The sequence below is a fragment of the Solanum lycopersicum genome, chromosome 9 (genome assembly GCF_036512215.1).
Source record: "Solanum lycopersicum chromosome 9, SLM_r2.1".
In the NCBI taxonomy this organism is placed as follows: Eukaryota; Viridiplantae; Streptophyta; class Magnoliopsida; order Solanales; family Solanaceae; genus Solanum; species Solanum lycopersicum.
In genome coordinates this window covers 782,134-808,864 of record NC_090808.1, presented here as the reverse complement: position 1 = coordinate 808,864, position 26,731 = coordinate 782,134, and the positions used below count along the sequence as shown (strand labels likewise).

General features: G+C 34.2%; 4 protein-coding genes and 1 non-coding gene across 6 annotated transcripts; 3 read left to right on the top strand and 2 right to left on the bottom strand.

Moving 5' to 3' along the window:
- Positions 1–1,173: 1,173 nt before the first annotated feature.
- Positions 1,174–3,935, top strand: GRX1 (protein). Its single transcript, NM_001247341.2, is given in 2 exon segments — positions 1,174–1,549; positions 3,309–3,935. Coding segments are annotated over 2 exon segments (879 nt in total). The 5' UTR covers position 1,174; the 3' UTR covers positions 3,813–3,935.
- A 2,122-nt stretch (positions 3,936–6,057) lies between these two features.
- Positions 6,058–7,792, top strand: LOC101251122 (protein ZW2-like). The gene is made up of 2 exons (XM_004246886.5): positions 6,058–6,660; positions 7,266–7,792. The coding sequence occupies exons 1-2, from the start codon at positions 6,180–6,182 to the stop codon at positions 7,505–7,507; spliced, it is 723 nt and encodes a 240-aa protein (XP_004246934.2). The 5' UTR covers positions 6,058–6,179; the 3' UTR covers positions 7,508–7,792.
- A 688-nt stretch (positions 7,793–8,480) lies between these two features.
- On the bottom strand, positions 8,481–8,553 carry TRNAA-AGC (transfer RNA alanine (anticodon AGC)). Its single transcript has one exon. It is a non-coding gene; the product is annotated as a tRNA-Ala (tRNA).
- Positions 8,554–9,009: 456 nt separating this feature from the next.
- On the top strand, positions 9,010–23,620 carry LOC101248608 (uncharacterized). 2 transcript variants are annotated; one of them, XM_010327759.4, is made up of 24 exons: positions 9,010–9,325; positions 9,976–10,100; positions 11,466–11,550; positions 13,872–13,925; positions 14,167–14,258; positions 14,349–14,452; positions 15,342–15,417; positions 16,226–16,676; positions 17,699–18,037; positions 18,121–18,306; positions 18,389–18,487; positions 18,565–18,634; positions 20,020–20,147; positions 20,248–20,536; positions 20,620–20,840; positions 20,922–21,046; positions 21,685–21,802; positions 21,924–21,979; positions 22,079–22,169; positions 22,242–22,431; positions 22,551–22,622; positions 22,696–22,793; positions 22,887–22,955; positions 23,333–23,620. In XM_010327759.4, exons 1-24 carry the CDS (start codon positions 9,266–9,268, stop codon positions 23,444–23,446), a joined length of 3,312 nt encoding a protein of 1,103 aa, XP_010326061.2. In that variant the 5' UTR covers positions 9,010–9,265; the 3' UTR covers positions 23,447–23,620. The 2 variants fall into 2 exon arrangements, with proteins under 2 accessions (XP_010326061.2, XP_025888762.2); XM_026032977.2 differs by having other exon boundaries at positions 9,076–9,325; positions 22,230–22,431.
- Positions 23,621–24,138: 518 nt separating this feature from the next.
- Positions 24,139–26,731, bottom strand: LOC101248908 (selT-like protein). Its single transcript, XM_004246704.5, has 4 exons — positions 26,462–26,731; positions 26,291–26,364; positions 25,091–25,409; positions 24,139–24,423 (listed from the first exon to the last, which is right to left on the bottom strand). The coding sequence occupies exons 1-4, from the start codon at positions 26,630–26,632 to the stop codon at positions 24,304–24,306; spliced, it is 684 nt and encodes a 227-aa protein (XP_004246752.4). The 5' UTR covers positions 26,633–26,731; the 3' UTR covers positions 24,139–24,303.

Sequence of the window (26,731 nt, the reverse complement as noted above, 5' to 3'; positions counted from 1 at the left end):
TTAGCGGCGGTTTTAGTCGCCATTAAAACCACTTTTAGCGACGACATTCATAACCTTTAGCGGCGGAATTAGTCGCGACTAAAAATACTTTTAGCGACGACATTCATAGCCTTTAGCGGCGGTTTTAGTCGCCACTTAAAATTACTTTAGTGCTGCGAAAAGGTATTTGTGTTGTAACACAATGAAACGATTAGCGACAACTTTTATCGCCGCTAAAAGTTATTATCAGTAGTATAAATGTAATTTTTGTCGCAACTGAAATCCTTGTTAGGCAACTTTTTTCATGCTAAAATTTATCATAGTCGCTACGAAATGTTTATTTTAGTGACAAATTTTATTGCCGTGAAAAAGTTTATTTAGTTGCCACTAAATAGATTTTAGTGACATTTTTTGTTGTCGCTTTAAGTAATTTTTTTCCATTTTAAGTTATTCTTTGTCGCCACTAGAAAGTATATATAGTAGCGACTAATTTTGTCGCCGTAAAAGATAATATTAATTGCTAGTTCCCTACCAAGCAGTGGGATGAGCCCTCATCCCACTGATTGGGAGGTAAGCATTGTAGCAACTTCGTTTACTGCCGAAGATATATTAGTCGCTATTAAAAGTCAGCATTCGTAGCAAATTTAGTCGTTGCTAAGAAAGTACTTTGTCACCTTGTAAATGCTTAGAATTATTACCAACTTTAGTCCCGCTAAAAAACATAAATCATTACTAAAAAAAATTGTATTAATAACAACTCTTGTTGCCTTGAAAGTATATATTTATCGCCTACAAAGTTTGTATTTGTACCTTCTCTAGTCACAATCATGATAATCGCCACTTAAAAAAAGCAAAAATTAAAAGCAACGATTCATTTATTATACCAAGTTCACACATTTACTTTGACGTCTCTGAAAGAGCAAAATTGACTTGATGAGTGCAAATGAAAAAATCGAAACAAGAAAAATAATTATCTCTTTCTTGACCTTCTAATTAAAGTTAAAGAATATGTTTTTTACTATGGAGTAAATAAATAATCACCATAAAGCATCAAGACTAAGCCGAGCGTTATCGATACTTTGCCATATTGGGCTTCATTTATGGGCTAAAATGACTCAAAATAGCCCAACTTGTTGAGATTTTAATTCATCCAAATTCAGTCCACAATTTCTTCTTCTTCTTCATCTTCTCTTCCATGGCGACCTTCAACATCTCATTTCTCACACAACCTGCCATTTTCTCTTCCCAGAATACCCCTTCTTTCTCTTCATATTCACTTCCCAAAACCTCCTTTCGCTTCCCTTCCATTACTCTCCGTCCCAAAACCAGAACCACCACTCGCCACCATGCGAGCATCGTTGTTGCTGCTCTGAAAAAGCTTTCTGAAACAGACCCTTTAACCGTGCCTCTGCAGTCTGATGAAATCGCTGGAAGCTTCCCGAAGGAATCTGGTGTATATGCGGTGTATGATACTAATGGTGATCTCCAATTTGTTGGCATATCACGCAACATCGCCGCCAGTGTTATTTCCCATAAGAATTCCGTACCTCAGCTCTGCTCTTCCGTTAAGGTAAACAACTTTGATTACCGACATTTGTAATCCCTTTTTAAATTCTTACTATTGTGAAAACTGTTTATTTATTCGACAAGGATGATTCATAGAGCTGACCCAATTAATTGAGATTAATGCGTAGTTGATTGATTGATTGATCCTGTGTGAAATGGTTGATTGAGAGAAACATGTTTATATTTCTTGACAAAAGCGTAATATCAGGATGTGTCTTGGTGATGCTATGAGAAAACTCATTTAGAAATGGATTTGAATCAGCATGTTCAATAATATGTGATGTATTAGTAGTGGAATGCATACTGTTGTGAGAATATATACGTTAAATACACTCGTGGCCTGAGAAATGAAATCGATTTTACTTTTCTTTTTCGTAAAGTGGACTTGCTTCCATTGAGGATAAGAATTTTGTTCCCAGCCTTGCTTTAGCTTGTGCTGACTTGAACAACTGAAAGTTTCCTCTCAATTGAAGGGGATAGCTCATATAGTTAGCTGCTAGCGAATGCAACTATTTTTTTGTTTGGAGCTTGCAAATCGTGAGAGCGACTTATCTACTTCTACTAATGATAGAAGAGTGAGCAGTATAGCACCAATATTCTCATTATTGTTGATGATGGTTCTGATGCCACTTCTGTATTGATTAGCTTGATCAACCTAAAAAAAAATAATCTTTTGATGACTGAGAAATCTGTCTGGAGCTGACCCTTTAGGCCAACTGCTGCCTTTGCAACTTGGGGATGATGGCCGCCTTCTACCTTTTTCTGCATACATACCATAGTAAGTTCGCTTGGCGCAGCGAACAAACTGATATATAGGATACTTGTTTTTTGGTGCTTAAAACTGCTAGAGCGGGAGATTGTGCTAGTTGAATGTGCAGAGGTGGTCAACACTTATGATTGAAGGCATTTATTTCATTCTAGGTTACTTACCTCACTGACAATATACCTCGGCCAGAAAAGATTGGCATTTGGTTTCGTTGCTGCTGGGCGTCTTGTAGTACCACTCTTTTACTGCTTCCTTTAATTAACATTCTTTATCGTTAGAATGTTTCTTCTATGACATAGTGCAGCTGTGAAGGGGAAATTTGACAAAAGTAGAGTAATTTGTGGCAGTGTTATCAAAGGTGAAAAGCGCAAAAAAACAATGAGATCTGTTGGGGCTTTAAAGCAAGGTGCAACTAAAGCGCAAGCTTGTAACTGTAATTCAAGAATAACAATTATTAGCACTATTGATAATTATATTGACAAAAGAATCTAAAAATTATAATTAAGAGAAATGTTTATTGTTAAGTGTCGCTTCTTTGAGACCACACTCATTGGTGATGAAGCGTACACCTTATTGCCATGTACTGAAGCTCTGGCCAACCAAGGCAAAATGCCAGCCTATTTTGCACCTAGCTTCAGGACTTAAGTGAGCCGTTGATAACTCTGCTGTGTGGATGATGATTTATAGTGCACATAAGGCACACCATGCTGAATAAACAATCTCTTTACTTTAGAGAGCAAAAGCAATATATTAATTCTTGGCTAAGCATGTTATCACTGTTTGAATTATGAACATTTTCTGATCTTCTTATTATATGAACGTTACTTTGTCAAACATCACATATACTGATCTTCTTGCTTAGAATCCCAACTGCTATGTCTGCACCCATTATTACTTCTGTTGGTAAATTTCACGTTTGTTTCTCTCTTTTTATAATTCAGGATTTTACGGCTATATTTTTTCTTTGAGTACTTAATAACTGGTATAGTGTTTGTAGGTTGGTGTGGTTGAGGAGCCAGATAGAACCGCCTTAACTGAATCTTGGAAATCATGGATGGAAGAACATATTACGACCAATGGAAAGGTACCACCGGGTAATGAACCTGGAAATTCAACATGGGTACGTCAGCCTCCAAAGAAGAAGGCTGATCTAAGGTTGACACCAGGCCGTAACGTACAGTTGACAGTGCCCTTGGAGGACCTTATTGACCGGCTAGTGAAGGAAAACAAGGTGGTTGCTTTCATTAAAGGGTCAAGAAGTGCACCACAATGCGGGTTCTCACAGAGAGTGGTATCCATTCTCGAAAGTGAAGGTGTTGATTATGAAAGTATCGATGTCCTTGATGAAGAGTACAACTCCGGATTGAGGGAAACGTTGAAGAACTATAGTAACTGGCCTACATTTCCACAAATTTTTGTGAAGGGTGAGTTGGTTGGTGGATGTGATATCTTGACTTCCATGTATGAGAAGGGTGAACTTGCCAGCTTGTTCAAAAGCTAAAAATGTTTTAATTAGCAGTAAAAAGTGTAAGCTTTATTGTGAGAATTACATTTCTTTGAACTTATTTACTCATCAGTGTATTGGTATTGTGGAAATAGTGGAATAGTTTGAAGAAAATTCATTGTTAATGTGTACAAAAGAATATGTCACAAGTACCATAAGAGTTTTTTGCATTTGTGCCGGCTCATAATCTAAAAAAAATCGCTTTTATTAACGTCAAGTAGCATTTCAAGTTCATTTGATATGTGAAAAAGTTTTTTTATTTTTATGTCAGTTCATGATCTAAACGAGTTACACTTACTAACATCAATAAGTAGCATCGCAACAAAAGATGAAGACTTATGGTACATTTGATACGTAGAAGGGGATAAACAAAGATATCTATAAGATTATAAATGAAACTTTGAAAAAAGAAATTGCAGTAGAAGACAAAAAATACTTATGGTATATTTGATACGTAGAAGGGGATAAACAAAGATATCTTATAAGATTATAAATGAACTTTGAAAAATGAAATTGCAATAGAAGACAAAAAATAGCAAGTGATATTTAGGGAAAAGCTCTACGTTTGTGAGGAGCAGATTAGGACAAAAGCTGATGGTTTTTGAACCGCGATTCATATAGTTTTAGGACGGAGTCAAAAATTGAAGTTTATGAATTTAATTTTTTTAAAAAAAAATTATCGAAGTCGATCTTTAAATTTTTATTAACCAAATTAAATTATAGAAATACTATATAATTTGTGTTGCATAACTTAATTTCTATCCGTTATATATCGAGCAAAACAAAACTCTTTAAACTTATATCGATCGAATTAGTTCATCAATAAAAATACTAACTTTGATTCATAATAATTTATAAAATAAACAACAAAAAAAATAATTTGATATTTAAGAACAAAAACCAATAACCACAAGAAAACAAATACCATTAAGAAAACTTATATTTTTTTCAACTATTTGAAATCCGTGGCACAAAGTGATTGCCAAGTGCCTCTTCGTATATTGTTTAAAAAATCATTTTAATCTTCACTAAAATACAAACCCCTTCAACAATTTCTGTATATTATTTTAAAATCTGCACAATTAAGATAAATCCAAAATTTGAGTTTTTTATAGTAAGTTCATATCTATTATTATTTGTTGAATTTGAGTTTTGTTATATTAAGTTCATATCTATTATTATTTGTTATAGTTTTTATATGTATAATTTATACTCTACGTAAAAAAAATCAGATAAATTGAATCATTATTTTATAACATAAATTCAAATTAAAGTTATTTAATTGAGTTTGTCTATTACTATTTGTTAATATTTTTGTATATATAATTTATACTCAATATAAAAGATACTAAAGGTGTTATTCCTGTGATCATCATATAAATAGTAAGAAAAATAATGAAATAAAAATATGGTTTCATATTCGGATAAAAAAAATTTGTGTTTTTTTAAAGAATTTATTTCTCTCGCACTTGCTCTAAGGTTTGAATTATTCCTATATTGACGAGATGGAATATATCTGATTATAATTATAATTATGAACAGAAAATTAATTCTCTAAACAAAATTATCAATCAATTAGACCTCGAACTCGAAATCAAATCGAGCTAACTCTTTTAAAATAAAAGTTAAATAAAAATGAACGATATAAAATTATCAATTAACTACATATTAAAGTCCAAACTAAATCAAACAACGAATGAAAATAACCACATAAATAAGTCTCTCTCCTCAACTCTTAATTTAATTTTGAGAACTAATAAAATTAACTCTTCTAAAATGAAACGTTGAGTAAAAATGAACGATACAAAATTATCAATCAACTACATATTAAAATTCAAACTAAATCAAACAACGAATGACAATAACCACGTAAGTAAGTCTCTCTCCTCAACTCTTAATTCAATTTTGATAACTAATCAAATTAATTCTCGAAACACGAAACATTGAGTAAAAATAAACGGAGCTAATAATTTTCCTCTTCATGTTCAACTAGAATGCATTTGAATTTTGAAATCCGTGACACCGAGACCCATTATTGGACATGGTAAAAGTGGTAGAGAATTAGCCATTTGTCATTACCTAAACATTAGAATTGTTAGGTCTCATCTTATGAAGCCAAGTAGGATTGACAAGTGCCTCTTTCTCTTTAATTCTCGTATTCTTTTTGTTTAATTCATAAAATTAAAATTATAGTAAATATATTAAAATATTTATCACGTGAAAAATTATAATTAATTAAACTATTTTTATGTCAAATCAAAATCAGATAAATATCGGGTTCTTCCAAGTACTAATAAATTTGTGTGTGTAGTTCACTACTTTCCTTTGATAAAATTTCAAAAAGAAAAGAAAAAAAAAACAAATATGCCACCAGGGTCATCAAGAGCCAACATAAGTGTTGGTTCATTTGAAGCTTTTCTTCAAGGTTGGTTAAGACGTCAAGAAGAATTGTTGAATGAACTTACAACAACACAAAACACACTTGATGAATCAATTATACGAAACCTTATTTCGCGTATTTTAGCTCATTATCAAGAATATTACGAAGAAAAATCAAGAATGTCACATATAAATGTGTTCTACATGTTTTCTCCATCATGGTTTAGTCCATTAGAAAAAAGTTTCTTATGGATTCCTGGGTTTAAACCAGGATTAGCCTTTCCACTTGTAATGAATTCCGTTAATGATTTGACTGAAAATCAAATCGAAATGATTAATGGCCTAAAAATCGAAACGAGGATCCAAGAGAGGGATCTTATGGACAAATTAGCTAAAATTCAAGAAAGTGTCGCTGCACCGCCGTTGATGGGACTTGCACAGCAGTACCGAATGGAAATGCTTCAAGGTATCCGTCTAAAAGCTTAAGTTATTAGAAATAATATATTTTCTTTAGATGTCATAATTTTGCATATTATTTTTTAGTTATAATTTTTTGTAAAATAAAAAATGACAAGTGAAGCTTTAGATTAATATCATTAAAAGAATTTTACTCGATGTCCAAACTCAATAGATTTTTGAAAAAAAAGGACCTTATGAAGATTTTTAATTATTTGTGGAGTATAATTTATGTGACGATATTTGGATTTTGGATTTTATTAATTAAGATATTAATAAAATTTACTTAGTTATAAAAAGTAGTTAGTGCGTATAAGTCGTAATAACTAATAATTAAAACAATCAATATTGTTTTGAGTCTTGAAAATTCAAACAATCTGGGGAGTACACAATCATGTTATCTCTCGAAGACATTTTGTAGTGCTAGATCAAATTTACCAGCGGACGGTTGAAAAACGATACGATCCTTCGCGTTTTCCTCTTCATAAGCCAACATGTGGAGTTATTTTATTTGTTTGTTTATTTTTGCTTTTTGAACGGGACCTGTTGTCTGCTGCTCTGATACTTTGACGATCTCATATACTTTTACTTACTTAATTATATTATGTTATATAGATGGAGAGATTAGTGAAGTGGACGAGGAGATAGAGATAATAAGAACCGCGATGGAGAATGTAGTAACAGATGCAGATAGATTGAGGACAAAAACAGCAGATAGTGTGGTGGGAATTCTAAATCCTTTGCAAAGTTTGAAGTTTTTGGCAGCAGCAGCACAACTTCAACTAAGAATAAGGATGATTGGTATGCAGAGAGAAGCAGAGAGGAGACACCAAATGGATACCTCAAATGGTTGGTAGATTTGGTTTTTGGGACGGGAACCAAATAAATGACTACTTGAATCGCGATTTTGAGCATAAAAGACTTTCGAGTTTGGGTTTTTTTGGGACTTGTTTGATAAATAACAAGTACTATAATAATGTAAGATGAAATGTTTTTTTCTTTTTGGTGTGTTATATCTAAGTTGGGACTTATTTTGAAGTAGTGGTAGTAGATAATTTTTGGTTAGGCAATATAATATACATATATCTATTCTCATAATAATAAGACTTTGGGTGAATGTTTTACCTTCTTGCTTTTACAAAGTTGAGGTAACTTTGTTGTATTTTTTTTAATCTTCATATTGTGTTTCAGTTAATTAGTTTTATATAGATAATTGTCTCTTTCAATTATAATAGCGAATTCAGAATTTTTGTGTTGCTAAAAAATAAATACCAGTATTGTTTTTTGAACCCCTAATCCATTGTATAAAATACTGTCATATAATTCATTAAGGTTTATACTTTACCACGTAGAAAAATTTTCAAGCTTGAGGCGTGTGAAAGACATTGTACTTAAGGATATTTCACATTTTATAAGGTATCTCTAGAATTCAACATACTCTAGTATAAAACTAAGAGTCAGAAATTAACAAAGATCTTATCAATAAACATTCAACACTAAAATATATCTTTACGTAGGAGAAAAAAATATGTTCTTTTCATCACTTCCGTCTCTATCTATATTCTATGAATAGAAGATACATATACATACATACTCAACTCAAATGAACGTTCAAACAAAAACGTTTTAACATTAAACATGGTAAAAAAACATTTATCCCCATCAATCCATTATAGGTCTTGCATTGTCATATATTAATGACAAAATAACATACCTTTAAAGATATATTATAATTATTTATTAATAAAACATTTCTTTTTTGTGATATTATCTTATTTTTCCGACACTTAAATAAACAAAATATATGAATTAGGAAAAAATAAAATTCGATGGAGATGCGGGGTATCGATCCCCGTACCTCTCGCATGCTAAGCGAGCGCTCTACCATCTGAGCTACATCCCCATTTGTGTTTAAAGTTTCATCTACAGAATCGTGGACTGATTATCTTATGCGGAACAAGGACATAAATGTAGTCTAACCTACTTAGTCACTTGACATATTTTAGCAAGGAATTTCAAATTATAAAGAAATAAACACACATACACAAAAAAGCAAAATAATTATAAATATATATCTTTTTATATTTATATCCTTCGAATAATTATATTATATATCTTCTAATCAATCTCACTAAACTAATACTAAATCAGTATTATATATTGCATTAATATCATTAAGTCTAACAATATCACTTAATCGATATACTGTATTAGTATCATTAAAATTGATAATTACACTTGATTGTATCAGTTAAATTGAATCATTATCATCTTTTATGACATCAATATAATATATATATATATATATATATATATATATATAAAGAAGTATATACTTGTAATTAATTTACATTTTGACAAATTCAAATTTGAGATTTTTATTTGAATAAAAAAAAATTAACGAGGTTCAACCTTTTTATGTTAGCGTATATTTCGAGATATGAATAATCTTTTTTAAATTTTTTTTTTTTAATCAAAGTCTCAAAGCTTTTAGTTTATACCATTAGAGCCAAACAAACAGAAGAATGCCGAACGCCTGAAAGCCAATTTAAAATAGTGTTAAAGTAATTCACAACCGGAATTCGATCCAACGATTCTTCACTTCTCATTTCGCCATGTTCGCGAAGAAGCTTTTTCAGAAAGCTACTCAATATCATCATAATCATCATCACCAGGTGCGTTTTTGTCTTCTACTGTTATTTCAGTTGACTTTGTGATGTTTTTTACATTTGAAATTATTGATAATGATGTTAATTTCAGTAAGAATCGTGTTTTTAGGTATTAAATTTGATCGAAACCCTGTGAAATTGATGAAAATTGGTTTTGTTCTGCTCAAATTGGTTGTTTTTAGGTAACTGAGCTGTGAAACTTGTGAGTATTTGATGAAATTAATTGGTAAGAGGTTTTTGATGATGCTCGAGGTTTATACCGGGAATTATGTGGAGTTGTTACTTATGAGCGTTGCTAATTTGAGCTTCTCTAAGTTTAGGTTGTCACTGTAAAGATGGAATGGGGATATAGATGATTTATATAGACGGGGCGATTAGTTTGGGATTGAGGCTTAGCTGGCTGTCAATGTGATTTTGAATAAGATTCCAATCTTCAAGGAGAAAATATCTTTGGAACAACTTATAGTGAAGTACCAACTGAAGAGAAACATATAGGACATTGGTTTTAGATAATGTGATGCTAATTTGTTTGGTTGATGTTACTCTATTGGTGCTTAATCGGCTCCGGTATTCATTCCATCCATTTTGTAAGACTTGAATGTAATTGTGGAGTAATTCTTTTGTTTCTACTTTTTTTTTTGTGTGTGTGCGCACAGACAAATGGAAGTGGTTTAACAGCAAGTGACCTGAATGTTCGTGCTACTGTACATTATGGTATCCCGTCAACCGCATCAATTCTTGCAGTAGACTCCGTCCAGCGCCTATTGGCTATTGGAACATTGTGAGTTAAAGTTTTGATCTTATGCACTTAATTTGGATGGAAGCCTGTCACAAAAGTAATGAAATTGTTGCTCCTGATATGCTTCTTTGAAAGCATTGGGTTGTTGAATCCTGGTCATTCCAGTTTCTACAGTACAGTTCAGCATTGAACTTCCCCTATATAGGTGTAGTATGTAAGCACTAGTATCGGTGTATCACAATTTTTTGGTGCACTTGTTATAATATGCTCAGATCATTCAAATAGCTATTCACATATCTTGCGGATCGAAATATAATTTTTTAGACAGTGGATAGCTTTTGGTAGAACTGGAAATTGCTGCTGTTAGGGTTCTTGAATTCGGTTGATCAGAATTGCTAGGTAAGATTGAAGTGGCTAGAGAAAAAGTGTTAGCTTATCAAATTTTATCTTTGCCAAGTGATAGCTGGTTGATGCAATAGGCGTACAACCACTGTTATTTGGCTGCAGAATCACGTGACATCTCACTCCCTTGTTTAGTAAATGGTACTTTTACCAGTTCCCTGTACTCTTGCCAGACAACATGATGACACAATACATCTGAGAATTTATATCTACATGAAAAATATTAAGTTCTGATATTTTTAATTTCAAGATTATGACGTAGTATATTTATTTAACATGTTCTAGTCTTCCTATGCACATGTTCAAGTTTTTTCCTGAATTTCCAAAAATCTGAATCAAAGGTTTTTCTTTTGACTCTTGGGAAGCTAAACTGCTAAAATTCTTGCAATGGGGAAGTTAAAAGTCAGGTAATGTGGTTTTGATTTCTAATGATAGGAATTAAGATCCCATTTTTTCAACTCTAGGGTAAAACTTGATGTCATACCTAATTTCTTGAGCTCAATTGATACTTGAAGCAACAGTATTCTTGAGCTCAATTGATCGTTGAAGCTACAATATATTTTTCTTGAAACTGTGATCCTGCCATATTTTATTATTATGGTTGATTAGGAAGACAGTCCCTCACCACATTATTTTGAAATGAAAAGAACGAATGGAAACTTTATGTTTAGATTAACAAATCAGTTAGGCACTGGTTGGTAGGGGTCCGAGAAGGAGTCTCTTAATAGTGTGTTAATCTCAATAGGGGAATTTGAGACTTAATTAAATGAATACAGAAGTCGCTATGCATTTTCATTCTCCTTTCCCTTGTTTTTTTTTTTGTGATTGAAAAGGACTTTTGTTTAGGTGGTGATGAAAATCTATTTCAGATGGATTTGAAATAAGTTGAAGGCTCAGGATGTACATTTTAATCTGTCCATACTATCTTGTAGTTGTAAACTACTCATCTGTATAAATGGTTTGATGGCTCTATCTTGTTAATGTAGTATCCAAACATTTTTTCAGGGATGGTAGGATAAAAGTGATTGGTGGGGACAATATTGAAGGTCTCTTGATTTCTCCAAAGCAGTTGCCATACAAATATCTAGAGGTTTGGTTTTTGCACATGAAATCATCCTACAGATTCTTATATAGGTTCTAAAGTTTTCCAAGTGTATATTATTTGATATTTTTCTGGAGCATTTGTAACACTTCATTTCTCTGATAATGTCTTGGATAGGAGAAAATTGGGACCAGATTTCCTTATCAGCAGATTAAGGTCTCTGAAGGATATGGTCTTTAGAATTGATGATGTCAGGTTTATGAACAAAGTCAAGAAAGAGCTGGATATTTTATCAAATTTTGCTCAAATACTTTTTTATGACAATGTCCAATGATGACCATTTTTGTTTTTAGTGTTGATTCCATCTGTTTACCTTTAGTAAGAGCTATGTCGCTCGGACTCTTCAGAATGTCAATGGGTACGTGTTGGATTCGCCAAAAGTAGTGTATTTCTGGAGAATCCGACACGGATGCGCCATCAAAAGTGAAGAGTCCGCACAACTAAGAGTAAGAGGACAATTAACTGAAATAGGCCTATATTTATTCTATATCTCTTTCTTTTCGGAAGTAAGTTCCATCCTCATGAGGCCTTCTCCCTTCCTGAGGCGAGGTATTTTCTTTTTTGTCAAAGCTAACTCAGCTTTTCTGTTTCACTATTTTGGGTAGTGTTTGTCAGACTCGGACATAGAAAGGTTCTTGGCTGAATAAAGCCAAACTTCACAAATTATGTTCTTCAGTGATCTGGCTTACTGGCTTTATTTTCCAATAACTGATCATGTCCTATCCTACACCTTGAAATAAAGTGTAGTACGATCATAGCAATAATAAACCTAACAAAGGTTGGGGTCGATCCCACGGGGAGTACACGTGCGCCAAGGTGTCCTAGAGTGCAAGTTTGATAATTTTCTAAGTTTTCTTCTAATAAAAGAGTGATTGAGTAATTAATTCTAAAACTAGACTATTTTCTAAGCTAGGAATTTGATCGAACACTTGGAATGCAATAACAATGTTTTGTTTTTCAATCAAGAGAGTGTCGGGAGCTCTAGCCTCTAGCTAGTTTGTGAATAGACGTATCTTGCTCAAATTACTTGGGATAAATAAAAATGATCCAATTGATAGTTACTTACTAAAATTTTCCAACTCCAGCAATCTAATCCCCAAAAGTTCTTCTAAATTCAAAGAAAAATATTAAGATCAATTGATGGACCCAAGTAGGAATTTCCCTTCCTAGTGCGATTCCATTAAAATCAAGCACAATTAGTTCCTCAATATTCTCAATTCCTTGCTACTTGCTTGATAACTCAATCCAATTCTACTCTTCTAAGCAAGAAATGGATGTGTAGGGCTTAATCTAGTGTTTGCAACCACCAAATTGACATAAAAGAATGCAAACAAGATAATAATCACAACCCAAGTAAAAATAAGCAAGATAACTAGTATTCAATCACATAAATGCTATAAGAGTCTACAGCATCAGCTAATGGGTTCAACTATTCATGCTGGAGAAAGAAAATACAAGATGAATGGAAAAGAAAGAAATAATTAAAGAGTAATTAGGAAAGAAAATTGATACTCTATGGTGAAATCCTTCAAAACCTTGCAAAAGTAGCTATGACTGCGTATCTACTTCCAAAATAAAAAGAAGTACATAAGAAAATTACCGAAAGACTATTTATAGTTGTCTAAAATCTGTGACAAAAATGCCATTTTCAGGTGCAAAGTGTGGTCGCCAAATAAAGTGCACACCACACTTTCATTTTTTTTTTGCTTCAGTGAATTTTCGCTGCCGCACTTCCAATTTCTTTCCAAATTTTATGCTAAGAAGTGCGGAGCACACTTAAAAGTGTGCTGGCACTTTTCTCCTTGTTGTCTTCTACATACTTCCACCATTTAAAATTCTTCCCTGAAGTGTGGCCTTCACTTTAAAGTGCATCCACATTTTTCTTGGATTTGGGATCCACAATTTCTTTGATTCCCAACTCTTCATTCCTCTGCTAGAAAGTGCGGCCAACACAATGAAGTATTGGCATAGCTGTCTTTGCTCTTTTTCAAATTTCTTGCTTTCTTTCACCTATTTTTTCATCATTCTTGATCAAATCCTTGATTGATTGTCTTTCTTGAGTTCCAAATCCTTAATGTCACCACTTTAAGTTAGTTTAGGTTATTAAGTTATACTCAAAAACTCTTAAAACTCAAGGAAAAGGCAATCATAAGTTGGTATTCTTTCAACTTACCAATAACATTGGTAAACTGATGGTGTCTTCATTTCTTGCACTTTGACTAACTTCATGATTTCATGAATCTGTCTCTTTTACAATCTCAAGATATATGTTTAATTTGTTCTCTTTTATTTGTCTTTGCCTGTGGCAGTTCCTTCAAAATCAGGGTTTTCTTGTCAGCATCACAAATGAAAATGATATTCAGGTATTAATTTTTTTCCAGGAAGTTGGCTTTTAATGTCCTTAGTGCAGCATTCTCAAACATTAATCAAAATGGGAAACTTAAGATCATTTGTGTGTCGTAGTTTGTATTGTGTTTCTTGTTGGGTTTTGATGCCTTCTTTGGTGCAGCATTCTGAAATGTTAATCGACATGGGAAACTGAACTTGATTTGGTGTGGGAGTTTGTAGGTGTATAAGACTTCTCTTTCTCTTAATTTTGTGCAGGTTTGGAATCTCAAAAGCAGATCTGTAGCTTGTGATTTGCAATGGGAATCAAATATAACTGCCTTTTCAGTTATCAATGGCTCTTCCTTCATGTACGAAATCGATGTGCACCCAAGAAAGTTATACAGTAGAAACAGTTGAGAGTATTTTATGCTTATATTAAATTTGTCCTGTCATTATAGGTATGTTGGAGATGAATATGGAACAATCTCAGTTTTGAAGTTCCATGTTGAGAACAGAGAGCTGCTGCAACTGCCATATCAGATCATATGGAGTTCTCTTTCTGGTGCTTACTGCATAATCTTAGTGAAGATCTTTTATCTGATTCCTTAATTCCAAAGATTATGTTTGTTACCTATTCTTTGTAAAGTGACTCTTGTTTAGTTGACATTCTTTTTACTTGTAGAGTCTTTTGAAATTTGAGCTATTTCTTGGCAGATGTTAAAACCTTGGGTTACAAGCATGAATGTATCATTCACGTTCAGGGCAGAAAATTGACTAAAAACAGCTGTGGGTTGCCATACCAAGATATATCTTCCCATTTCCAAAGTCTACGGATGGAAATTGCAGATAACTAGGTCTAGTTTGTCCAATGCCAATAGAGGGACATGCCTCTTGATTCAGAAGAGGTTCATGTTCATTATACTATGGTTCAACCATTTTGTTGCCAGCCGCCTAGTAAAGTTCTCATTAGGTTTGATATAATTTTGTGTCTAGTGTTAGAGGCTATTCGATGAGTTTTTTGCTGGCTCCATTTGCACCTGTAATTAACAGAAGTACATGGATTTTCCACCTCATATCTTATTCTGACATAGCTATATTTTCTGGTACATTAGCTCTGGATCTAATTTCTTCTAATGCAATCAACCCGAGTAACCTTTTTTCATATCCTTATTATTCAATATATGTGGGATGTATGCCAGTGATTAGCTCCTCTAGAAAATTATGGCCACAGATAGTAGGTTTTATTTTGAAATTTTTAGATCTTTCTATCAGACTAAGCATCTTCACCAAACATATTTAATTTGTTAAGAGAATACAAAACTGACTTGATTTAACTTCATAATTACCTAACAACCTTTTGTTCTTCTGTCCAAAAGATTCTCTTTTTTTCAAATGCTCATGTGCTTTACTATAACTCAACCAACCTCTAAGGTTGACTACTTTTTTTGCAGAAGCAACTAGTTTTCCATATTCAGATCATCAACCAGTTGTTGGAATTCTCCCGCAACCTTTTACATCGGGAAATAGGCAAGTCACAGTTATTGCTTATTGTTTCTTCCTTATCTATCACTAAGCTCGTGTTAACTAAATTAAGCCCTGCCCCTCTTTTGATTTTTTTCTATTTGTCTTCAATGGTTGCCTGACAAGTTATATGTTCTGTTATTCAATGTTGGCTTTTGGCATACAAGTCAAAGAATCTTACATGTGCATGGAGCAAGAAAAACAGAGAAAGGTCCCTTGCTTGCAGATTTTTCTTCTAAGATACATGCTCAGTTATGAGATGCCATTTGGTGGTTCTTCGGGGATAAAATAAGTAGTTCTCATGGGATTAAAAAGAATTGTTGTTGAGCAATTTCTACTAGTCAAGCCCCCGCTTGTGGGAGTACACTGTTTTTGTTGTTGTTGATGCAATTTCTACTAGTAAATTACCTAATACCAATATATTTTGGTCATGAGAAGTCTGTCAATGTAGTAAAGCTATAGATGAAGTAACATCTCCACTCATTTACCGTTTGGTTCAACTGTAGATGCCTTCTCCGGCCAAAGTCCTTTTATTGCACTGTCTTGAGTTAGATAGAAAACCAAGAAACTTAGTATATTTCTATTTATCGATAGGTAGTGCCTGGGAAATACTAAGCAAAATGGAATGGTGAAGGCATCATTTACTGGTAAAAAGACTATAATTCCCCTTTACTAGTGGCAACTAACAAAATACAAATCTGTCAATTGATGTATGGTGATTTGTGTATATGATTTTATTACTTTGGTGGGGTTCATTAGAATTTTGAATATGTTTTTTCTTTATAAATTCCTGAACTGATGACACTTACTGCAGATTATTGATTGCTTACGAGTGTGGTTTAATTATACTATGGGATGTCGTCGAAGCCCATGTTATCATTGTCAAAGGTGATAAAGATCTCCATTTGAAGGATGGTGCTTTTAAAAAGAACGCAGATTCCAGCTCTCCTAATGATCTATTGCAGCACCAATTCGAGGAGAAAGAAATAACCACACTTTGCTGGGCATCCATTGATGGATCCATTCTTGCTGCTGGGTACATAGATGGAGATATTCTGCTTTGGAAAATGTCAAAATCGTCTGCAAGCAAAGGTCAGGAAGCCGGACCATTTGATAATGTTGTTAAGCTACAGCTGTCTTCTGTTGAAAAGAGGCTTCCAATTATTGTCTTACACTGGTGGGCAAACAGTAAATCCCAGAATAATAGCGATGGCCATCTCCTCATTTATGGCGGTGATGAAATAGGATCCGATGAAGTCATTACGGTTAGTTTTACACTTAAATCACATAAATATTCTCATTATTGTTCCATCATTATGCTATATGCTGGCTCACTAGCTAAGTAGACTTAATTTGTCATTTATATAACTTCAAATTATAAAATGTTGCATTATAGTTATGTGACTAGTTTCATTTTTTAAATATAAAATGTTGCATTTCTGGGTCAACATGAACTGCACTTTGGGCCGAAATAAAACGGAAACTGAACGGTGAAATCTAAAAACCAGAACTTGTACTTTCTATGCATTTTGAGCATTCAAGTATTATATTTGCTTGTCTATATCATTTTCGTGGATATACGTATCTTGTAAAGTGATTGGTGTACTCAAGTTATATCTTAGTGTGTGTGTTTTTAGATTGCAAGGATGTTGGCTTTTGAAGTTAGGAATGATCTTGATTGAAAAGTGTAATTGATATCTGATGACATCTACCGTTTTCGAGTTTTTGTGGATAAGTCAAATTGTTATTGTTGTAGCGTTGTAGTGTGGTCTTGATTTAAAATCTGAATAACATTTAAACTAATGCTTGACTCATTGAGCAATCGTTTGAATATTAACACTCCTATCTTATTCAACTACGGTCAAAGTTAAATGGTAAATCAGGCTCTCAGACACCTGCCTTAGGTCAGTCAGAATAATGAATAGTCTATCCTAGTAGAAGTGCACACGTATACATAGTGAAAATTTACAGGTTGCGTCAAGAATTATTATTTCCTGACAATCTTCACAATATTCTAGCTCGTTTATATTTTCCGACTATTTGTGATTTACATGTTTGTGTATAGGGGAGCATACATGTCTACTTTCAAAAGTAGTGGTAAAATTCCTCACAGGTTCAGCTCTCGCACTTTACCCCCAGAGAAGGGAAAGAATTTGAACAACATCTATTTAGCTTCTGTTAGGTGTCGCATTTGTCCTGGGGATATGACATACCTTCCTACTATGTACATTTTCAAACATAACCGTATTTATGATAAAAGCTATTTTCTGGTGCTTTGCTGCTGCAGATCCTTACACTTGAGTGGTCGTCTGGAATAGAGACTTTGAAATGTGTTGGTCGTGTTGACCTCACTCTTAGTGGCTCATTTGCAGATACGATCTTATTACCAACTACAGGGGCAACAACACCTGATGGAAAAGCTGCTTTATTTGTTTTGATGAGCCCTGGACAACTAAACCTTTTTGATTGTTCAACCTTGGCCGACTTGGTATCCAAAGAGGAGAAAAAAGTATCTCTATCAGCTAAGGATTTTCCTGTAGAATTGCCAACTGTTGATCCTTCCATGACAGCGACAAAGCTTACCCAGTTGCATTCAGATGGAAACTTAACGGAGCTTCTGCAAGAGGTGATTTTTTTTAGAAATCCAGAGTTATTTCTAATTTAGATTATTATGAGTTTGATTTTAACCAGACGCCTTTCTTCAAGAAGTTCTTCGCAGCAACATCATCTGGGGCTAGCAGATGGCCCTTGACTGGAGGGGTGTATAATCATACTTCTCGAGCTGAGACTAACAGGATTCAGAGAGTTTTTATAGCAGGTTATCAGGATGGATCTGTAAGGATGTGGGATGCCACTCATCCGGTCCTCCTCCTCCTTTGTGTCTTGGATAGAGAGGTTGAGCAGCATCTAAAAGTTCCATGTTGCTTCTTATTATTGTGTTGATATGGAACTCTCAGTTTATTCTTGTGAATTTCAGGTTAAAGGTGTTAATACAGTTATATCAAGTGCTTCAGTTTCAAAAATAGATTTCTGCTTCCAGACATTAAGATTGGCAGTTGGGGATGCAAGTGGTCTGGTGGGAAACATCACCTTACATTTCTAATTTGGTGTTAATGTATATTGACCCCTATATTAATTTCCTTCTACACGCAGGTGCGTCTTTATGATTTCAAACATAGTGATATGGGAAACTTCCACGTTGTTACTGATGCTAAAAGTGAAGGTAAATGTAACTGTTATTCCAGTATTTAGTGCCCTTGTCATAGACTGAGGGCGTGCCTTAAGAGTATATGCATCACATAGGGTCACCCAACTCCTTATCCAGACCACTGAATTTCAATAATATCTCATGGTTGATAAACTACACCATTTTTGGGGGGTAATTTTTGGAGGTTTTCTGTGAAATGGGGTAGCATTCAAATTCTTTGATATCAGGTAGTTAAATTCAACTGTTGAGGTGGAATTTTGAAGTTGATCCTAATTTCCTAACTGAAATTTGTGAACTTCTGACTGAACTCGGGTTGGAACTTTGGCCAAATATTTTAGTCTAGCATTTGATTTAGTTCAGCTCTGAAATTGTTCCACCAAGTGCAGCTGGATGAGATAGTGAAAATTCCATAGGAAGTTGGTATCAAAAGATCTCTTGTTAAATAGCTTCTGGGATTCATGTGTCTTATTTTTGTTGAAGTAAATATTTCCTGGATGAATGTTTTCGACCTCGTCACTTATGTTTTTTTACCAGCCATAGTGAATACATATTTGTACAACAGATTTTAAACGCTTAGTTCATTCATGTGTTGATATATCCCCATTTATCCAATTTCTTCCTTCCTCACAATGAAGCCCATTTTTACATACAAATTGTTAAAAAAAGATGTGCAACTTGAAAAATATCTTTGCCTCCATTGTTGGAATTTTTGAATGAAACTTCAAAGTTGTCTGAAAATTGCGAGTCCTATTAATTGTTAGTGGACAAACTTGATTTGTTATCGTGTTTGGGGCTCAAATCGTGGTTTTATTCCTGATAATGGTTTTGTTCTCTTAGATGAACTTAATTGTGACCACACACCTCTAACCACCTCCATATATCCAGGTAGCTGTCCATAGTCGTAGCAAGCTACTTTGTGGACAACAATTGAATCTGATGTGCCACACATTTCTTTTCCCAGTATCTTTCCCCTACATCTCAAAATGAGTGAGGGGGTATGAAATACAAGGGTCAAACCATTTGGTTTCCACATTCATTCCAGACTTATATTCCTTAAATATTTGAAAATCTTTCATACAACAACAACATTCCTATTGTAGGCCAATAAGTGGGGTCTGGGGAGGGTGAAGTGTACACGGACCTTAACTCTACCTTTGTGGGGTATTGAGGATGTTTCCGATAGACAGAAAGTACAATATCCTATAATTTAAAAAGCACTTAAAAATTGTTTCAAACCTTATAGTCAAAAAGTTGTGTGACACTTCAAATAGTAATATTTTTTGACAGAATGGGAGGAGGAAATAATATATCATTTCTATGTTAAAATACTCCTGATATACTTGGCATAATTGGAGATCAAACTACTATCTGTGAACTCACTGGTATATACGTTTTCTTAGTTCATGAGTTGGCACAAGGTCAAGGACCTACTTGCAGAGCTGTTCTAAAGCTTCTCGATGTTCGAGTCCGAGCAATTGAGTTTGTAAATCATGGAGCCAAACTTGTAGTTGGATACGAAAATGCTAAGGTCAATAACACTATCATTTTCTCAAGTTTTGTGATGGACTTGTGATGTCTATTTTATTGTTGATTTATGTGGATACTTATTATTATGCCTCCACTTTCAGGTTGCAGTGCTTGATATGACTTCATTATCAGTATTGTTCTTGTCAGACTCCGCATCTGCTGGTTGCTCTCCACTGGTCACTCTGATTACAAAGAGATTTGTGCAAAGTGACAGTAATAGCAAAAGCCCAAAACAATCAGAGCTTGCAGAAAAGCGTATGGAGGAACTCATGTTCATTTTAACTGAGGATGCAAAGATATATGTAATTGATGGTGGTAATGGTAAAACGTATGGTTCAGGGCCCTTGCATTTAAAGAAAGTGTCGACTGCAATTTCTATGTATGTCATAGGCAAGTACATATTTGTAGAGAAATCCAAAGTTTTTTGACTTGTAAGTTGTACTCAGTTTTGTGTTGATTTTCTTTCATTTCAGAAAACAACATCCCATTTTCTTATGTAATTAGCAAGCAGCCAGAGTCCAGCAAGGATGATGCAGCTAGTAATGAGCCTTCACAGGAAATGACCACTCGTGACCTAAGTGATACAGTTCCCTTCCTAGAAAATGACTCCTCCAGGAAATACTTTGAGGAGTCCTTTATCCTACTTTGCTGTAAAGATTCAATACGCACTTATGCTACAAAATCTGTAGTTCATGTGAGTATATTGCTTTATTACGTCTGCATTTCTATTTATGTTGGATGTGCTAATAAAATTCAATTTGATTTTCCAAACTAGGGTGATAACAAATCTGTTTGCAAAGTGAAGCTCGACAAGCCTTGTTGTTGGACTACTACTCTTGTGAAAGATGGGAAAGCTTGTGCGCTATTATTACTCTTTCAGACTGGGGATATCGAGATTCGGTAACCTCTTTCTTTCCAAAATTTTCTGGGGCAAGCACCATTCTTAAACTTTTAAGGACCTTAGTAAGGCATAATTATAATATTTTCCAGTATTTGGTTGCCTTAAAATTGTTAAGAATGTTCTCCAAGAAAATAATCACACTTCGATCCTAAACAAGTTTACATCAAATGGGGGAAATTTGCTCGTGTCATCATGGACGTTGTTCATTGTTACATTTTAAGTATCTCAATTTGTGTTATTTTCCTTTACAATTATCCCAATTTGTATCAGTTGCTTCAATTAACACATAAACACTGTTGTAAGTTTTTAACATTGCGCCATTGCCAAGATATTATTCTGATGGCTATCTCCCATCTTCTGGAGATGGTGATTAAGAAGCAAGTTGTTTGAGACATACATTACTACCTTTATACCCAGCCAAATGTTGGATAATGATCGACAAATAGTTTTTCAGGAAGATTTTTCCAGAACTTCTGCAGTCATACGAAATGCACCTTGAATGTACAACTTTTCTGTGTGTTATACAATTCTGTACTGTCAATTACGCAAGATTGCTTTGCTGCATGTCCATGATAATATATCATGGAAGAACCGAGTGTTAAAAATATTACTGTTACTAACATCTATGTGTCTCCAGATCTTTGCCTGATCTAGAGTTGCTGGAGCGAACTTCTTTAATGTCGGTTTTAAGGTGGAATTTCAAACCAAATATGGACAGGGCAATGAGTTCCATGGAGAATGGCCATATTATTCTGGTAATCAGAGTTGCAGTGCATGTTATTATCCTATCGCATTTAGCATTATTGTTTGCTTATTGAAATTTTGGCCTATTATTGCATGGCTGTCCTCTGAACATCTCTGTCTAACAAATGTCAGGCAAATGGTTCTGAACTGGCTTTAGTGTCCCTATTAGCCAGTGAAAATGATTTCAGGTATGTGATCAGTTAGTGATACTTTTCCATCAAATGAATAGCTTACTCATGAGCAGCATAGATTGTTCAAAATTACTGATTCAACAATACAATTTCCAGAATTCCAGAATCTTTGCCGTCTCTTCATGATGAAGTGCTCGCAGCTGCAGCAGATGCTGCCATGAAATTCTCCACTCAGAAGAAGAAACAGGTCTGGTTGATAAATATGTTTCCTTGTGGTCTTTGTTTTGTAGTGGCTGAATTCGTATAGATGTTGCTGCAGGGTGGGGGGCCAAATATTTTAGGTACTCTAGTTAAAGGATTTAAAGCAGGAAAAACAAATCAAAATATGGATTTCAGTCAGATGACGCAGTCAAACTTTAGTCATCTGGAAGGTGTTTTTATGAAGAACCCACTCCACTCAGAACTGTCCCCAACTAAGGAAGTTCTAGAAGAACTGGAGCTCGATATAGGTAACATCCCTTCGTATTTAAGTTCTTACTTCTTCATGACTGACATTATTTTGTGTCCCTATTTATTCAGCATTTCCGTAGTTGAAGTGCCATTAACTGAAGATTTACTTTTGACACAGATGATATTGAAATCGATGACCCTGTCCCTGTGGCTTCTACTTCATCTCACAACACACAAAATAGCAAAAGAGGTAACTTACATTAAATTGATCTTCTGCACTTTCAGAATCCATAATAACAAATATTTCCCTGTATATATCGCAGGAACTGAAAGAGAAAAGTTGCTTGATTCTGTGGGTGATGATGCCAAACCCAGACCTAGGACACGTGAAGAAATCATTGCAAAATATAGAAAAACTGGGGTAGTCATATTTGTTATTTTTATGATTTCTCATTCTGAATTGTATCTAATAAATGTTCTTATTGTTATATTCAATCCTATCTATATCTTCCAGGTCCAGGATGCATCATCAGCGGCTGGACAAGCAAGAGACAAGCTTCTAGAACGCCAAGAAAAACTCGAGGTAGGTTAATTAGAGTTTAAGATGGTGAAGATGTTCATGTAACACCTAAAGTTGAACATGATAATACATGAAATAAATTTTTGCTTGTAACCAAGAAGAGTTGAGAGTATAATAAGCTAACACCACTCGAGATTTAAAGATTAGAGGAAGGGGGAATAGGTAGACAGACAGAAAATTGATTAGGAAGGCTGTCTGCATTATTCAGATTCAAATAATAAATTCTTCGGTTTGTGCTGCAACTTGATCCCTGGCCATTGTCTAGTTCTGCACTGTGCTCCTCTTTGAGAAATGCTCAATTTCTCGTTGTACTGTGTCCAGTCAAACCTTTGCTTATTCTGGTGAATCGATAACACGTATAAGTATATATGTTGTTGCAGAGAATCAACCGACGAACTGAAGAACTACGCAGTGGGGCTGAAGACTTTGCATCATTGGCAAATGAGCTTGTTAAGGTAATGGAAAATCGCAATCGGAAATGGTGGCAGATATGAAGATATCATCATCCTTTTCTGGAAACAGAAGATTCATCATTGTTACACATAAGAAAGTATCGATATTTGACATATATACTGTACAGATCGATATGGCTTTTCAAAAGTTTGGGTTAAAGAAACTGATGAGAGTGTAACATAGATTATTTGTGAAAAGCTTAGGTGGTTTTGTTATTTTTTGCTCTTCATTTTCATTATCTTTTGTTTGTCTGCAAAGGAAAATTATGTAACAGACGGCATATTTATTGTTTGTGAAGTGAGTAAAGCCTTTCATAAAAAATACGACGACTAAGAATTGTAATGTGGATCTTTTATACTATCTTTGAGTTTCTGAGTGATGCCAATCTAATCTCCAATTTTTTTGGTTATTTGGTTTTAACTTTTGAATTATAGATGAAACTTTGGATTTTATTTTTAATATTTATGGATTTCGAATTGGATATCGTACTAAGGTATTTCAGATAACTTAAAAGTTGAATGTTTTATATTTGAATTGTAATTTTATGGATCCAAAATCGAATATCTGCCCTGTCAATTCTTTAGAACTATAACAATGAAACCACCTCTGCAGTACCTAGAACACTTCTCACCTGGAACTGACATGTAAATTGCACTGATATACCATTAACTATTGTGATCAAGATTGATCATATCTGCATATGCATTTCAAAAATAAGATAAAACAGGGCTACTTATAAAGCATTTCATTATTCTTTCAACCTGCTACTAGATACTGTTTGCATTGTGAGAGTGAAGTGTTTGTACATCATAAATATCAAATGTCACAAAGATTTGAGGAACAAAAAAGTCCTTTTTATCGATACCATATAACCATTGATCTCGTGAAATCTACACATCTACGACCAGGAAGATGCACCAAGGCCATCAACTACCGCTGGGTTAGAAATCTTTCTGGCAACTAGATCTTTCAGCTCGAGTTCGCCAGGAAACCTATTCTCTTTCAGTTTAGAGAAAACCTGTCATATAAATTAAAATTAGACAGTGAGAGGAGACGCAAGAATGTACAACAAGCTACTTGGCAATCAATAAAAGCTTCATATCACATGCTACAGCGGCTACAAAGATCTCTGTGAATCATGATACTTCAAAAGTTAGTTACACTTGAAATCCTTCATATAAAGGCATTGCTCAAAGATGATTTTCACCAAATTTAAAAGAAACATATAATATATATGAAGTGGGAGTACAAGTATAACATGCCAACGACATCCTCAGTCCGAAAATGAACCATAATTTGTCTTGGCAATTTTTTCTATATGAGCGAAAGAGAACGAGAAGTGTTCAGAGAGTTAAAGGTCGTTTTTTTTTTTTTTTTGCATTCATGGTTTCATATCAGATGAAACAAAGTAATGTTCCCCTTCAAAGAAGTTAACAAAGTAAAATTTAACATAAACCTATCTAATAATGGATGGCTGATAGTGCATCACAGATAGCTAAAATGATCAAACAGCCTCTTTAGATGGACATCTATCTAGTCTATACTAAAGTAAAAATGATTTCCAGAATTTACTTCTCACAAAATCAGATGGTTTTAGACACAAAAAGGCACAGAATGGTAATCATTTCCTACATTTTTAACCTCAAGGAAAAAGGATATACATAGAAAGATTGAACAGTACATACCAGTTCACCATTACAATACACTTCAAAAGCACCAGAGCTTTGCAGCATGGACTGAAAGAAATTTCCTAGGAGCCAAGTAGTTGCCATAGTCCCAAATCTGTTCGCACGTAACTGATAGAACCATGGAGGTGGTACCGCAATACCCAACCTAGGAAATATTTGTTCACCAGCCATTACAAGGCCAATGACTCCAAATTGGAAAACGGGTACTACTTTTCCCAGCAAACGTTTTGGAAGTGGAGGAGGATAGTTAGCAAGGACGACATGGATACCAGGAAACTGATTATCCAACATGTTTTTCATCGTCACAGCTGTCCCTCTGCCAAGAAACATGAAACTTAAATGCAGTTTGATATGGTAAGACTAGATGACCAATTGAACAAAGTAATGGAAAGATAAACAAATATTACTTTTGCATATCTTTTCTTATCCATACAAAAGAACCACATCTATGATTAAAATATTTACGCACCAAACATACAAAACATGCATTTCTATGGATCATGTATATTGCATATATGGGAAAAGTTTTTGCATCTTAACGGAATTCAACGAATCGCCACAAAAGGAAGCTGAACAACATCCTCTCTACAAATCAAATGAGAAGGTTATGGGGCATTCTAAAAGACCTATACAGTAAGGGTTCCCAACATTCTCCTTTAGTTTTGTGACCTCTTTTCTTTTTTTCCATCGTGCATTTAAGACTATCACACTACTTAAAATGACGTTAAGCACTCAATCAGATAAGTTCAAATCATGTTAGAGAGCCAAGATATTATGTTCTTCGATAACTCAAAAAATTCTTGGCAGTATCATATATTTTCTAGTTGATATAAACGATCTATACAACATCTCATGACATAAGCTACATTACAAGTTCAATAGCTAGTTCAAAATCCAAATTTTAGAACGAATGACATACTCCCCTGTCCCAATTTATATCACACACTTTCTTTTTAAACCGTCCCAAAAAGAATAACACATTTTTATATTTAGTAAAAGTTTAAACTTAAAAAACCCCATTACAAACTTAACGAGATATATATAGTCATACGAACATCTATGATTATTTCAGCCCATGAGTTTCAAAAGTCTACCTTTTTCCTTATACTTTGTGCAAAGTCAAACTAGAAAAACAATCTAAAAGTTTCCATTGATTTAATCAAAACTCATATGATTAAACAGTAATATAAGAAAAACCTGTAAGAACAGGAAGAGCAGAAATCAATGGTGATAGTGTTACCAATACCAACTGCACCAATACCACCAGTTTTCTGCAAGTCAAACACCAAGAAACATATAAAAGAAGATACCCTTTTATCAAAAATACATAAAGAATCTAAGAAGCAGACAATTAGTGAAGTCCACTACCTGAGTCGGAAATTCAAGAGTCTGAGGTTGTTGAATCAGTGGCGGCGGCTGGTGGTGGTGATGGTGGTGATCGGAATTGGGTTTTTGCGGCGGAGGAGTAAATAATTGGAAGAGATCGGAGATGAACAGAAAAAGGGGTAAACCCACTAGAAGAAGCTGAGTTCGATCCATTGCCACCAAATTCACACACACAGAGAGGGGCTGTGGGGGAATGGAGATATAAGGGTAATGCTCTCTTATATTTGATGTTTTATATATGTTGAAAATAGT

Bases quoted from the DNA above. Each gene is read 5' to 3' on its own strand.
- LOC101248608 (XM_026032977.2), top strand. From the start codon at position 9,266: ATGTTCGCGAAGAAGCTTTTTCAGAAAGCTACTCAATATCATCATAAT. The intron at 13,926-14,166 runs GTATTAATTTTT...AATTTTGTGCAG, and splicing joins CAAATGAAAATGATATTCAG to GTTTGGAATCTCAAAAGCAG. The intron at 15,418-16,225 runs GCAAGTCACAGT...CACTTACTGCAG, and splicing joins CCTTTTACATCGGGAAATAG to ATTATTGATTGCTTACGAGT.
- LOC101248908 (XM_004246704.5), bottom strand. From the start codon at position 26,632: ATGGATCGAACTCAGCTTCTTCTAGTGGGTTTACCCCTTTTTCTGTTC. The intron at 26,365-26,461 runs GTAGTGGACTTC...TTTGACTTGCAG, and splicing joins CTCTTGAATTTCCGACTCAG to AAAACTGGTGGTATTGGTGC. The intron at 25,410-26,290 runs GTTTTTCTTATA...GTTTCTTGGCAG, and splicing joins TGCTCTTCCTGTTCTTACAG to AGGGACAGCTGTGACGATGA.
- LOC101251122 (XM_004246886.5), top strand. From the start codon at position 6,180: ATGCCACCAGGGTCATCAAGAGCCAACATAAGTGTTGGTTCATTTGAA. The intron at 6,661-7,265 runs GTATCCGTCTAA...TATGTTATATAG, and splicing joins CCGAATGGAAATGCTTCAAG to ATGGAGAGATTAGTGAAGTG.